The sequence below is a fragment of the Arachis hypogaea genome, chromosome 10, assembly GCF_003086295.3.
Source record: "Arachis hypogaea cultivar Tifrunner chromosome 10, arahy.Tifrunner.gnm2.J5K5, whole genome shotgun sequence".
Lineage (NCBI taxonomy): Eukaryota > Viridiplantae > Streptophyta > Magnoliopsida > Fabales > Fabaceae > Arachis > Arachis hypogaea.
The window spans coordinates 27,316,001-27,329,370 of NC_092045.1; the positions used below are offsets into that span (position 1 = coordinate 27,316,001).

Sequence of the window (13,370 nt, forward strand, 5' to 3'; positions counted from 1 at the left end):
GGTTGATGATATCCAGATTCAAAGGTACGTGAAGTGCCACATAATGTTATTGTTTGGGACCGTTATGTTTGGAGATAAGTCTGGAGCAGGAATGCACTGGAAGTTTCTGCCATTACTCTGTAACTTTGCCAGGATCATATAGTTCAGTTGGGGATCGGCCTACCTGGTACACCTGTATAGAGCGTTGTGTAGGGCAACTCGTGTTGACTGTAAGGAGATTGATGGTCCGCTGACACTCTTGCTTGCTTGGGCTTGGATCCGTCTACCATTCATTGCGCCGATTCCAAGCAATCCTCGAATCTTTCTCTAGTACATGTGTGACTACCATTGTACCTCCTTATCTCCCAACAGAACTTTCTGGACATTTTGCTCACCCTGATCAGCCAATCACATCATGTACCATACTGGGTGCATTAAGCATAGAATGTCATCGGTTCTGACTCGTGCACTCGATAATCTACACCTCTGCAGATTGTATAATCTTTCATCGCCTTAATTACTGCCTCCCTAGAACTGAATTCCATTCCCACAGTAAATTCACCATCTGGCATAAGGGGAAGCTCTGCTGCAATCACATTACAAATTTTAGAGTTGTCAGAACTAACAATCTAATAAACTAATAATCACAGAACAATGGAAAACGTAGTTGTCAAAATCGAAACGGTGATCGAATCGGTCAGGTCACTGGGTCATTGGTTCAACCGGTACATTACTGGTTGAACCGATTTACCCGGTCCTATGTAAATAAAAAATAAAGGATAGTAAAAAATTTTCACTAACATTTCAAAAATATCTAGCTATTCCAAAACAATATGAAATAGGAACAATAGTATTTTGTTAATTTTACGGAGTTTGACTGGTTTTAATCGGTTCACTCTGGATTTAACCTGGTTGCACCGGTTCGTTGCCTTGTGCGGTCTCATCATGGGACCGGACCGGTCTAAGATCCGGTTTAACAATTTTTCGGTCAAACCGACCAATCCGGTTGAACTGACCAGTCCGGTCGAATTGGCCGGTCCGGTTAAACTGGCCATTTCGGTCCGGTTTTATCAATGACGATGGAAAATACTACATATCTCAGTCTACATATTCACTTCATAATTAAACATTAAACAATTACTAATTACATGCTATATTTTGCCTATATTTTGCCTATTTACCGTTGTCTTAACTATTTGTCCTAAACTCAAAACCCATGCACAAATCATACTTTAACAAATCTTAATTTAAATTGATGGCACACCTGCATTTACGTATTGAGAAAACTTCGGTGCATACATGACCTCCAAATCCAACGACCGCATGAAACTCGGCTCCACAAACGGCTGTTGGTTTGCTAGTGCGTTTGCCACATCCGCCACATCTGCCACCATAGCCTCGTTAGCTTGATCTTCGTCTACACCCGGATCAACGACCACGTAGTTACTTTCGAACTCTTCTTCAATATCACTGTTGTAATCTTCCAATTCAATATCTCGGTCCGCTGCAGATTGCTCGAACTCGATATACAGTTCGATGAACGATATTTGCGACCGACTTTCAAGATACACTGAAAACATTTTTTGCATACTCGCTTCGTCGGTCACGTATTTCGTTTGAAATTGCACGAACCCACCAAAGACAGATATAAGATATCTGTACAGAATACACGACACTCTCCTAGATATTTGAGAATCCATCTTCTCACAAATGATACCTTTTAATTCTTCAAATGATAGTGTGAATGGAATAATAATATCTAACGAATTTTCACACACAAATTTTACTTCTTCTGATGTTTGTAATAAAATTTGGTCATGATAATACACTTTTAATCTTACTCTATCATCCATGATAATGGAGAAGAAGAGATCTACCAAGAAGAAGAAGATATTTGCAGAGAAGAGGTTTAGAGACTTGTAGCACCGGAGAAGAAGAAAATGAAATGTGCTGGTTAGCTTGGGTAGGTACATATATATATCACACTCAAATCGGACCATCCGGCTGCTTGCATGGCCATTCGAATTTTTTTGAACTAAAAAATCGGACAGTCTAGTTACTGAACAGCCCGCCCAAAAAATTTAAAACCCAGAAATCGTTGGGTCCAATTTGGGTGCCTGCTATTTTTTTTTTGAATGCAGCCCTCAAATCGGTAGGTCCGATTTGGTTGGGCAAAAAAAAAAATCTTTCCCATACAACAAATCGCATGGTCTGACTTCTTTACACGCAACATTCACCACACACAATTTGGACGGTCCGATTTGTGCCCCTCACACCTGTAAAAAATCGGACCGTCCAATTTTTCTCCATTATCTAACTACCGTCACACCAATGTAAAATACCTATAAACTCCATGACCGGACGTTACACCAAACCTTGCATTATATGTAAAAAAATTAGCCCCAAGCACTCCAATATTAAAAAAAATGAGCTTTTTTAAAATATTTACCTTTTAAAAAACTGTCCAATTATTGTCCAAATTTCATTTTCATAGGCTCCGCTATATACATGAGAATATTACACAGCAAAGAAGATGGGACCGTACAAAAGATTCCATAGGCTCCATGCTCTCACTCTCACCTGAACCCCATGGCTGATAGTTTGGTCAGATCCGGAGCGAAACCCAAGACCTGCCACATCGACGCTGCCATGGAATGCGTCGTTCGCTACATCGACGACCCCAAAGACCGCAGCGCCGTCTCCCTTGTCTGTCGTCGATGGCACCAGCTCGATTCTCTTACACGCAAGCACGTCACCGTCGCCTTCTGCTACACCACCACTCCGGAGCGCCTTAGGCGGCGGTTCCCACGGCTGGAGTCCCTGAAGCTGAAGGGGAAGCCGAGGGCGGCGATGTTCAACCTCATACCGGAGGATTGGGGTGGTCACGTGACACCTTGGGTGAGGGAAATCTCGGAGGGTTTCGAGTTTCTGAAGAGCGTTCATTTCCGGCGAATGATTGTTAGGGATTCGGATCTTGAGCTTCTTGCGAGGTCACGTGGTCACGTGCTTGAGGCTTTGAAGCTTGATAAGTGTTCTGGTTTCTCCACTGATGGCCTTCTCTTTGTTACTAGGTTTTGCAGGTATGCTCTGAACTCTGCACTATTCCTTTTTTTTTTCATTTTTGTTTCTTTTTTTCATAAAATAGAAAGACCAAGTTTTCAATCATTTAAAGCATAAGTCGTTTTTTCTTTTTCTATTTTGACTCTCGTTCGAAGTTGGAACGTTGGAATCATGTTCCTATTTTGGGACCTGTAAACTGAGCATGCCCTAATTTTATTATTTTATTTTATCTTTTAGGTTTTCTTGAGTAAAGTACAAAATTATCCGAGAAGAAGAAGGAAATTCAAATATAACGAAAATTATTAACAAAAGATAATGTTCGCTTCAAAATTTTTATAATTTTTGCGTAGATTTGACGAACGAATCAAGCCTTTTGGTATAGCAGGGAAATTTTTGTTCTTTTATAGTGAAATTTGTCAGGGTATGATCTTTCATAACTAAATTTGGTACTTCACTTTGCGAATTTTCAACGGTTAAATTAGAAATTCTCATTTATTTTCCCAGTCCGTTGTGCTTTTACTATCACTCTGCTATTCCAATTGTTTGGCAGGAGTAAATAACCATTTTGACCCTAAAAGATTACAATTTTGACAAATTAAATTTCAAAAGATGTACATGACAAAATGATTTCCAAAGATATGTTGCGTCTGTCAAATTGAACCAAACCTTTAGTTAATTTACTTGTATAAGTTTGGTTCATTTTATCAAATAGAGAACATCTTTGGAGGTCATTTTCTCATTTGCATCTTTTGGGGTCGATTTTGTCAAAATTGTAATATTCCAGGGTGCAAAATGGCTATTTACTCGGTAGGAAGCTTTTGTTTCATACCTTTGGAATTTCTGCCTTATTTCATTTTAGACCAATATCCAAGATTTTTTTTTTAATTTTTTTTTTCTGATAATTAGGCAAAATGCCGGGTGATGGGAAGATTTAACCTAGTTTTCCTGTTTCAAACTAATAGCAATTTTTAGTTGACTGATGTTTGGAGTATGCTGAATGTACTGATCAGTTTCTTAAACCAGATGCAATAATAATAATTGACTTCATGCCAACATAGTTATTGTGCAGCTCTGAATGTGAACTTCGAAATTTGCAGGAATTTAAGAGTCTTGTTTTTGGAGGAAAGCACAATTGTTGAGAAAGATTGTGAATGGCTGCATGAGCTTGCTTTGAACAATACTGTACTTGAGACGCTGAATTTTTACTTGACAGACATTGCTGCTGTCAAATTTCAGGACCTGGAACTTATAGCCAAAAATTGTCCTAACTTAGTCTCTGTGAAAATTACTGATTCTGAAGTCTTGGATCTTGTGAACTTCTTTTGCTATGCCTCTGCTCTAGAAGAATTTAGTGGAGGTTCCTACAACTGCGAACCGGATAAGTACAATGCTGTTGTGTTACCAGAAAAATTACATCGATTGGGTTTGACATATATCGGAGGGAATGAGTTGCCGGTGGTGTTCAGGTGTGCATCTGGGCTTACAAAATTGGATCTGCTTTATTCATTTTTGGATTCAGAGGATCATTGTATGTTAATCGAGAGGTGCCCCAATTTGGAGGTCCTTGAGGTAAGTTCCAGAGCTCTTGCCATTTGAGATATCTTAATTTACCTGTCTACTTCTCTACTGTGTTGATGTTTGCATATATTGTTTTGAATTAAACTTCTTTGATCAAGCATAAAGGGAAATGTAGAAACTCTGAAAAAGAAAATAATTTTAAGTCGATAACAACATGAGTAAATACCCAATTTGGTCCCCAAATAATTTCAGATCGGACAGGTTAGTCTCTCCATCACTTTCAATCAAGTTTTTAACATGCATGGGGACAAATAATTCTCTAACAAATTTAATCCTAAGACAATTAGGTCCCAAAAATTATCATTATAAGACAAATTAGTCATTTTCAAAACAACGAAGGGACCAATTTGTTCAACAGGAGTAATTCTTGAGGAAATAAAAACTTATTGGGGACCAAAGCGTCAGGATTTAAAATTCCTTATGGACCAATTTGGGTGTTTAACTGTTTATTCATAACAACATCTTGAGACAAAATAGTTTATTTTGAATGGCCAGAATTGTATTTTTAATATTATATTTCCCCATGGACAGTCGAGGAATGTGATTGGAGATAGAGGATTGGAAGTTCTTGCTCGCTGTTGTAAGAGGTTTAAAAGGCTTAGGATTGAACGAGACAGTGATGAAGTTGGTACTAGTGTTACCCATAAAGGATTAATTGCTTTGTCACAGGGATGTCCAGAACTAGAATATTTGGCTGTTTATGTATCTGACATGACAAATGCCTGTCTCGAACACATTGGTACTCACTCCAAAAATCTCTATGATTTTCGGCTTGTCTTGCTTGATCACCGTGAAAAAATAACTGATTTGCCACTTGACAATGGAGTAAGGGCTTTACTCATGGGTTGCGACAAGCTTATAAGATTTGCACTATATCTGCGTCCCGGGGGCTTGACCGACAAGGGTCTTGGCTATATTGGGAAATACAGCCAAAATGTTAGGTGGATGCTGCTTGGTTACCTTGGGGAGTCTGATGCAGGGCTTTTGGAATTCTCTAAGGGATGTCCTAATCTTCAGAAACTTGAAATGAGAGGTTGTTATCATTTCAGTGAGCGTGCACTAGCTGCTGCTGCGACGCAACTGGCTTCGCTTAGGTACTTGTGGGTGCAAGGATGTGGGCAATCTACTTCCAGAGGTGATCTTGTGGCTATGGCTCGCCCCTTTTGGAATATTGAGTTGATTCCTTCGAGGCGTGTGATCGCCAATGATGAATCTCGAGGTCCTGTAGCTGTTGAGCATCCGGCACACATTCTTGCATATTACTCTCTTGCAGGACAGAGATCTGATTTTCCAGATTCTGTTGTACCTCTGGATTCTACCACACGTGTATAATCCTTTTTCTTGAAAGATGCAACTGTTATTTTCTCTATTCTGTGCCATTGTTGACACCTTTGATTGAACAAATTGGGAGACTATAAATGTTATATAGAATCATTTGCTTCATTGTCTGAAATTCTGAATGTATATAATAAGATCGTAGGTTCAAGACAGGCTTCCCAATTGAATCTCAGTCTGTCTCTGATTCGGAGGACACGTCTTTGATGAAACAATAGAGGTCGAATTTACCTAAATCTAAATTCTTAGTTAGAAAAAAGTCTTTACTTCTTTAGTTAGATAATATTTCTTAAAGAGAGGTTTTGAACTTTTTTCTATTTAATATTAAACATTTGTCTTTTTGTTTGGAATGTTCAGTGACAGTGATTTTGGAAAAAATAGTGGAAATTAGATATTAATATAAACATATGGAATTAATACCTTAACTTTCTTATGATGCTTAGCGGAGTTTAACTTGCAATTAAGAAAACAATTTTAATGTAAAACTAGTGTGTTCAAAATTGTATTCACATTGTACAAGCTTAAATATCAAATCCAATATCTTTAATTTACTTGTTTACATGAAAACTCCTTACTATGGAGCGCGCTCCATATTAAACAAGCTTAAATATAAAGTCAAATGAACATGGGTAAAAACTATTATTAATTAATAATCAACAAAAGAATTCTCTTATGCAAAAATAGATATAATAAGATTCTCATTTGACATTCTATCAGGGTGTGCATGGTCGGGTGAAACCGGGTCTGATGTGACTCAAATCCGGCCCGAAATATATACCAGACCTATTTATTAGACCCGAATCTGGCCCTAAACTCGATAAAACCTATACACTTTCGGATCACGATTATATTGGGTAAAAACCGGGTGAAAACCGAATCGTTAACATTACATTACCTTGATACTTTTTTATAAGTTAGCATGTGAAAATATCCAAATTTTCAAGACTCTAACTATTATTTGACATGGTAAAATTCACTTAGAAAAATATAACAAGAACCAACTTTTCTCTAAAATTAAAGTATAATCATAATCAATACTAATATTGTATAATAACACCAAATATTTAAATTAATACAAATAACATAATATTATGCATTAGTCTAAAATCTTATGCATTTTAAACATAAAACATTAACTTATAGTCTTATAATAACTAATAACTCAATATATTAAGGTTTACAATACTTAAATTCTACATAAGAATAGCCATCATCCATCACTAATAACACAAAAATATTAATTGTGTATGATGACCGGACCACCGGACCGAGTTCAGGCGACCCGAGCCATGACCCGGACCTGACCGAAAATAATGACCGGATCTACTTTTTGAGACCCTTACCCGACTCTAAACCCAATGAAATCACACCAAATTAACCCCTAAACTATTCAGGGTCGGGTCGGGTCGGGCCATACACACCTCTAATTCTATCCAAAATTCCTTACAAGTATGGACTTAAAAGCAAATTTGACAGAGGAGTAGAGTAAACTATGCTGAAAAGTGAAAAATTAGTTTTATCCTACTAAGATAAGATAAATATAGACTAATCATAATGCCTACGTTTTAGAACTAATGGTATACGAACAGTTGCTAGTGTGTCTCTTTATAAAAGAATCCTCGGAATTATTGTATGGGGTGGTATGCACCAAGAATTACCGTCAAAGGTCACACCCTGAGCAACTAAGCTCTCTAAAGCCTCACGGAAACACTGATCACATTCATAAGGATCATCGCTATGCAAATTACCAGAATTCGGAATGACTTCAAATTGATTATTGTTGGCACTCTCCAAACTTATTATTGGCTCTACATCATTGTGCTGATCAATGGTACCATGTTGCACTTGTGGGCTGTGGCTCCCTAATGGTCAATGTCTTCTCCAACTTGTTAGGTTCAGTTTCTCCAACATTGGAAGCATTATTCATATCATGGATATTATTGCACCTTCTTTTATTAGTGTTCTCTTCAGATTGTTCTTGTTGTTTTAAAAAGTACTTTTGAGCATGACTGGCAACTTGCTTTGGAGTCTTCGACGGTACAAACTCGCGAGATATTCTTTTCCACTTTCCTTTACCATATTTTTCAACTCCTTTCAAAAATTGCCTAAAACCAGAAATATAATCATGTTAAGCAAATATTACAAGAGATTAAGAGAATTTAATAGTATAGGAATTCAAATTATAAAATAGTCATTTGGTTTTAATGTTCTTATATAAACTCACTCGCGTTCTTCTGGGTTCCAATGTATAACCTCCTTCTCTTCCATAGCTGTTGCAGGTCTCTTTCTACCATAGCTAGAAGAAGTACAAGATAATGAAGAATAGTTGGGAACAAAAAATGGCTTCGGCACCATGTTTTGAAGAATTTGTGTTGAATGCAGTTTTGAACCTTGTCTTACTAAACCACAAAAGAAGATTATTACTGTTAGAAACTATAAAAATAACCAAGAACGTGTTTGATTTAGGATTGGTGTTACATAAAATAGTTCTAAGTTGTAGGGATACAGGCACAGGTGCGGAAATTTTAGCCAAAAACAAAAGCATACAAAGTGCGTTAGTATATATAAATATATGTAAATTCACAAAATTTTTAAAAGCTGTACTGGATGTTTACGGTATGCGTTGTGAGATGGATCAGAAACTTACGGGTTGAAATAGTGGCGTTGTGAGATGGATCAGAGACTTACAGGTTGAAATAGTGGCCAAATCATTTGATTGGAGCAATAGGAGTGGTACTTGCAAAGACACTCTAACGCTCAAATCAAAATGGATCTGAGAGATATGAGATGTGTAGAATGAATGACATACCCAATGGGCCTGGAGCTCCCTTCTGTATAAGTGATGACAATTATCTTATCTTATTTTATTTGACTAAGATAAGAAAAGTATTCTTATTTGAATGCAGAGGTCTAATAAGCTGGTTTTGGGCCTTCTAAAAATAAAAAATAGGATCCGGGTAGCCGTTTCGGGTGCCAGGGACGGATATAAAGGGGGCGAGTGGTGGCCTCGGCCCCCCCAACTTTTTTTAAGAGTAATAAGTTATTATGTATAATTTAATTTTTTTAAAAAAATATTTAGTATTTAGTCTAGTATAAATAAAAATTTAGTCTAATTTAAATATTAATAATTTTTAATATCTAAAAAGTAAGTAACAATATTAAAGAAATTTGAAAAAGATATTATTACTAATATTTTTTAATTAAATAAAAAATTTCAAATATCATAAAGTGAATTCTTTTTCTTCTTATAGCCATCTTTTTTTATTCATTTGGTATTAATTTTCTCTGTTTCAACTGCTACAATTAAGAGATCTTTTTCAACTATGAATATTGTGAAAAATAACTTAGAAACAAAATAAAAGATGAATTTCTTGATAATTTTCTTTTAATTATATTGAAAAGAAATTACTGAAAAATTTTACACAAATTCTATTATCGGTGAATTTTATGATATGAAGAATCGACCATTTTGTTAGTAAAAAGTATATACATATTTTTTTTACTTTAAAATATATTCTTTGTCAATATATTTTTGTAATACATCTTATATTATATAATTTTTTTACATAATTTTTAATATTATATGTGTTATTGGCCCCTCATAATATCATTTCTGGATCCGTCCCTATCGGGTGCAGAATCCGAAAGCCGGGTCTGTAACCGTAACAAAAATAAATAATATTTTTTAACTAACAAGAATATATATATATTTTATAACAAAATTCAAAACTAAAACTAAATAGTATATATAAATATATTTAGTATTTTCTAAATTAAAACTAAATATTTAAATAGTTTAAATAGTTAACTTAATGTCTTAAACTTTACATTTAAATTAGGACTTGGTCTAAACTTTAAAGATCAAAACTAAAATTTTTTAGTACTTGTTATGTTGGGTAACCGGAGGTTAATGGGCTGGACTCGTTAGGTTGGCCCAATCGTATGAGAGAGGAAGCCTTTGAGCGGGTTAGCGCCTTTAGAGACTCCTTCCGACTTGTGAGTGTGGGAGAATGGGGGTGGTACCTGCAAAGACACTTCGATGCCTAAGTTAGCAAGGGTGTGAGTAGGTCTAGAGAGTATTGGGACTTAGAGATACCTGAGGGATGTCAGTGTATTTATAGTGGTGAACCAATAACCACCGTTGGAGTAGTTCCACCTTTTAGGGTGGTTCAATAACCACCGTTGGAGTAGTTCCACCTTTTAGGGTGGATAATCGTCCCTTTATCCTAGGGAGGTTACGATATGGCTCCTGAAAGTGGGTTGAGAGATTTTAGGGGCAGTTATTATCTGCCAGGTAACCTTTGATCCCGACTTCCTTAGAGCAAGCCGTAGGGAGCACCGACCTCTTGAGAGGAGGTCGGTATATTGAGGAGTCCAATTAGTGGGTTGGATCTCGCTACATGGACTTAGACCTTAGTGTTGGGACAGGGTATGAATAGTGCCCCTACTCGAGCCCAATTCCTTTTAAGGGTTGGGGTCGAGTATTATAACTCGGGACCGTAGCCGACTTGATAAGGATCCGACGTGATTTTTCGGAACCGACGTGTTTTAAAAGTTTTCAACAGACGCGTCAAATCAAACGTCGCGTCTCTTAGGGGTCTGAGCATTTATACGTGGGGGTGGTTACATTGGTAATGGTGCAACTTTTGAATGGTCTGCGTTGTTTTTACCTTTGTGCCCCTAACGTGTGTATAAATATTTTTCCTTCTTCTTGCTTGTTTCGTTTCTGAAAACTTTTTCCATCTGCACCCTTTGAAAGAAGAAAGCTCATTCCTTTTCGAGTGTTGTTGCTTCCATTTTCTTGCAAGAGAAAAAGGTAAGTTTCTTTTCTCATCCTTTCTCTGTAGAGTTGCATGTTTTTTTACTTGAGAGGAGAGTTGGTCGTAGATTTTGTTTTGTTTGGGATCTGACTTCAGGCCCCCTTAGAGACCATATTTTTTATCCCTTTTTCTTTTCTTTGTAGGTTTTTTCTAGAAAAACAAAAAATATCTTCTGTTGAAATTCTTGCTCAATGGGTGGATGTCACGGTTTTGGGGGAAGAGCCCCTTGTTGATACTGACTTCATCACCAACTTCCACACTCATCATAGGCTTTGTTTCTCTGATAAGGACGAGCCGAAATATGAACTGGTTGTCCCGGGTCCCGAAGACCGGGTTTGCTTTGGGAGGGCCTCTGAGGCAGCCCCTCATTTTTTCTATATGTATGAGAGTATGATTACCCGCCTGAGCGTGTTTCTCCCTTTTTCCGACTTTGAGATGGATGTTTTAGGCCACTGCCGTGTTGCTCCTACACACCTCCACCCCAACTCTTGTGGTTTTTTGAAAATTTATCAATTCATTAGCCATGCCCTAGATTTTCCGACTTCTTTGAGGATTTTCTTTTTTTCTTTTTCACATGACTAAGCCCTTCAGTGGGCAAAATAACAAACAACAATGGATTTCTTTCTGGGCTATACAAGACCGGAAAGTTTTTACCCTTTTTGATGAATCCTTCCATGACTTTAAAAATTTCTTTTTTAAAGTACAAGCTGTAGAGGGTCACCACCCTTTTTTCCTGGATGAAAATCCTTCCCTTCGCTTTCCTCTGTACTGGTTAGAGGCCTCTCCTTGCGAGAAATATAGTTTAGATGATTTGGACGAGGTGGAGGCCGCCATCGTTGGGTTCCTCCGAGAAGTTTGGGGAAGAGCCCCTTATTTGGATACCAAGAAATTCCTCCAGGGTTCCCCGACCTTTGTGCAGGTCCAATTAGGTAGTGCCATATTGGTTTGTTGGGTCTTCCGATTTTCCGAGTTGTTTTCTCTGATTTATTTTATTGACTTTTTACTTAATGGTTTTTGCAGAGATGGCGAAGAGGAATTCGAGGGAGTCTTACCAGAGGGTTCAGGAGGCCAAAGCTAGATCCCGCGCCCGGGTTGGTGGTGCTAGGGCAGCCGGTCCTTCTCCTCCCCCTTCTTCTCACAGTTTGGGGACCCCCGCCCGACCTATCGTTATTTCCTCGGCTTCTTCTCTGCCGCCCCCTTCTTCCCGACCTTCTCCTGAGCCAGAAAAGAAAAAATGCAAGGCTCGAGAGTCTGGCTCTCCTTTCGAAGGTGAGGCCAAGGTGGATGCGCGTCAATTCATCCGGGAGCATATCTATCCTTATACACGTATAAGTATGGATGATGCTTCTCTTCAGAACCACCTTACTATTCTGGCTCAGGAGAGTGTTAGGGCAGCAGGGGTGTGCAGCAAATTTCTTGATATTTTTGAGAAGACTCCCCTTAACTCTTTGGGCTCATCCCAAAGGATTGAGGAGCTAGATAGGAGGATTCTTTTGTATCAAGAATCTGAGAGGAGTCTGAAGGAGGAGGTTACCAAGCTGAGGGAGGAGAGGGATAATCTCCGGAAGGAGGAGGAGAAGTTGATGGGCCGATGCTCTATGGCGGAGGGCCTACGAGAGAAGGGGGAGAAGAGTTATTCAAGTTTGTTCCAGGACCTTGTGGAGGTCAAAAAAGATTTGGTGAGGGTTCGGGATGCTTATGCAGAGCTGGAGGACTCTATTGCTGAGAGATCCGAGGAGGCATGGAGGGTTTTTAAGGAATAGGTCGGAGTTATTGCTCCCGACTTGGACCTCTCACCCTTGGATCCGGACAAGGTTGTAATCGATGGGGCTATCGTGTCTCCTCCCCGACCTGTCTCTGAATTCGAGCTGAAGACTCGGGGTCAGAGAATCATAGAGTCTTTCCCCCGACCAGATGATGCTCCGAGTTCCTCCAAGGCTTCTGAAACTTCTCCTCCAACTCCTATGGAAGTCTCTCTCCCTGACTCTGGTGGTGCTCTGACTACTCTTCCAGGTGGTGATGGTGATGCCCTTTGAAAAATTATCTCTGGCTATATGGGGGCCCGGCCTGTGGGTCCCCACTTTTTTTAAACTATTTATTTTTATGTTGATATGGTATGCGGTTGACATCTTCTTGGCCTTTTATGGCCGTAAACAAAATATTTAAATATTTAAAAATACCCTTTTTTGGACAAGGGTTTTAGGTTATTTTTGTTGGTTGTGTGCATGCTCTTTCTGTTTTAGGTTTTCGAAACCTTTTTTGATCTTTTTGTTCTGAAAACCCCTTTTTTTTGTTGGCTGTCCCTTTTTCTAAGTTTTTCTTTGAACTTTCCTTGAAGGTTTGGGACAGTCTTTATTGCCTTATATGGATTTTCTAACCTCTTTTCGGTATTCCTTATGCTCAATTTTTTTATATATTGAGTTTTCATAACTTAGGTTATTTTTGCGATGCATTTCTTTGTTTCTCGAAATTTCCGATTTGTTAATCGGTTAATTTCCGAGTTTATTCACGATCGACTTTTATAACCTCTTTGCACCGACTTGTACCTCGTCGTTTTATCCTAACGACCATCTAGGTCGGTTCATTGGATTTTCACGC

General features: G+C 38.2%; 1 protein-coding gene across 1 annotated transcript; it reads left to right on the forward strand.

Annotated features, from left to right (window-relative positions):
• Positions 1-2,392: 2,392 nt before the first annotated feature.
• On the forward strand, positions 2,393-6,070 carry LOC112715433 (coronatine-insensitive protein 1). Its single transcript, XM_025767200.3, has 3 exons — positions 2,393-3,059; positions 4,137-4,608; positions 5,149-6,070. The coding sequence occupies exons 1-3, from the start codon at positions 2,569-2,571 to the stop codon at positions 5,947-5,949; spliced, it is 1,764 nt and encodes a 587-aa protein (XP_025622985.1). The 5' UTR covers positions 2,393-2,568; the 3' UTR covers positions 5,950-6,070.
• Positions 6,071-13,370: the final 7,300 nt, after the last annotated feature.

What these genes read in the sequence shown, in the direction of transcription:
- LOC112715433 (XM_025767200.3), top strand. Translation starts at nt 2,569, where the DNA reads ATGGCTGATAGTTTGGTCAGATCCGGAGCGAAACCCAAGACCTGCCAC. An exon ending in TTTGTTACTAGGTTTTGCAG is followed by an intron (nt 3,060 to 4,136) that starts GTATGCTCTGAA and finishes CGAAATTTGCAG; the next exon opens with GAATTTAAGAGTCTTGTTTT. An exon ending in CCAATTTGGAGGTCCTTGAG is followed by an intron (nt 4,609 to 5,148) that starts GTAAGTTCCAGA and finishes CCCCATGGACAG; the next exon opens with TCGAGGAATGTGATTGGAGA.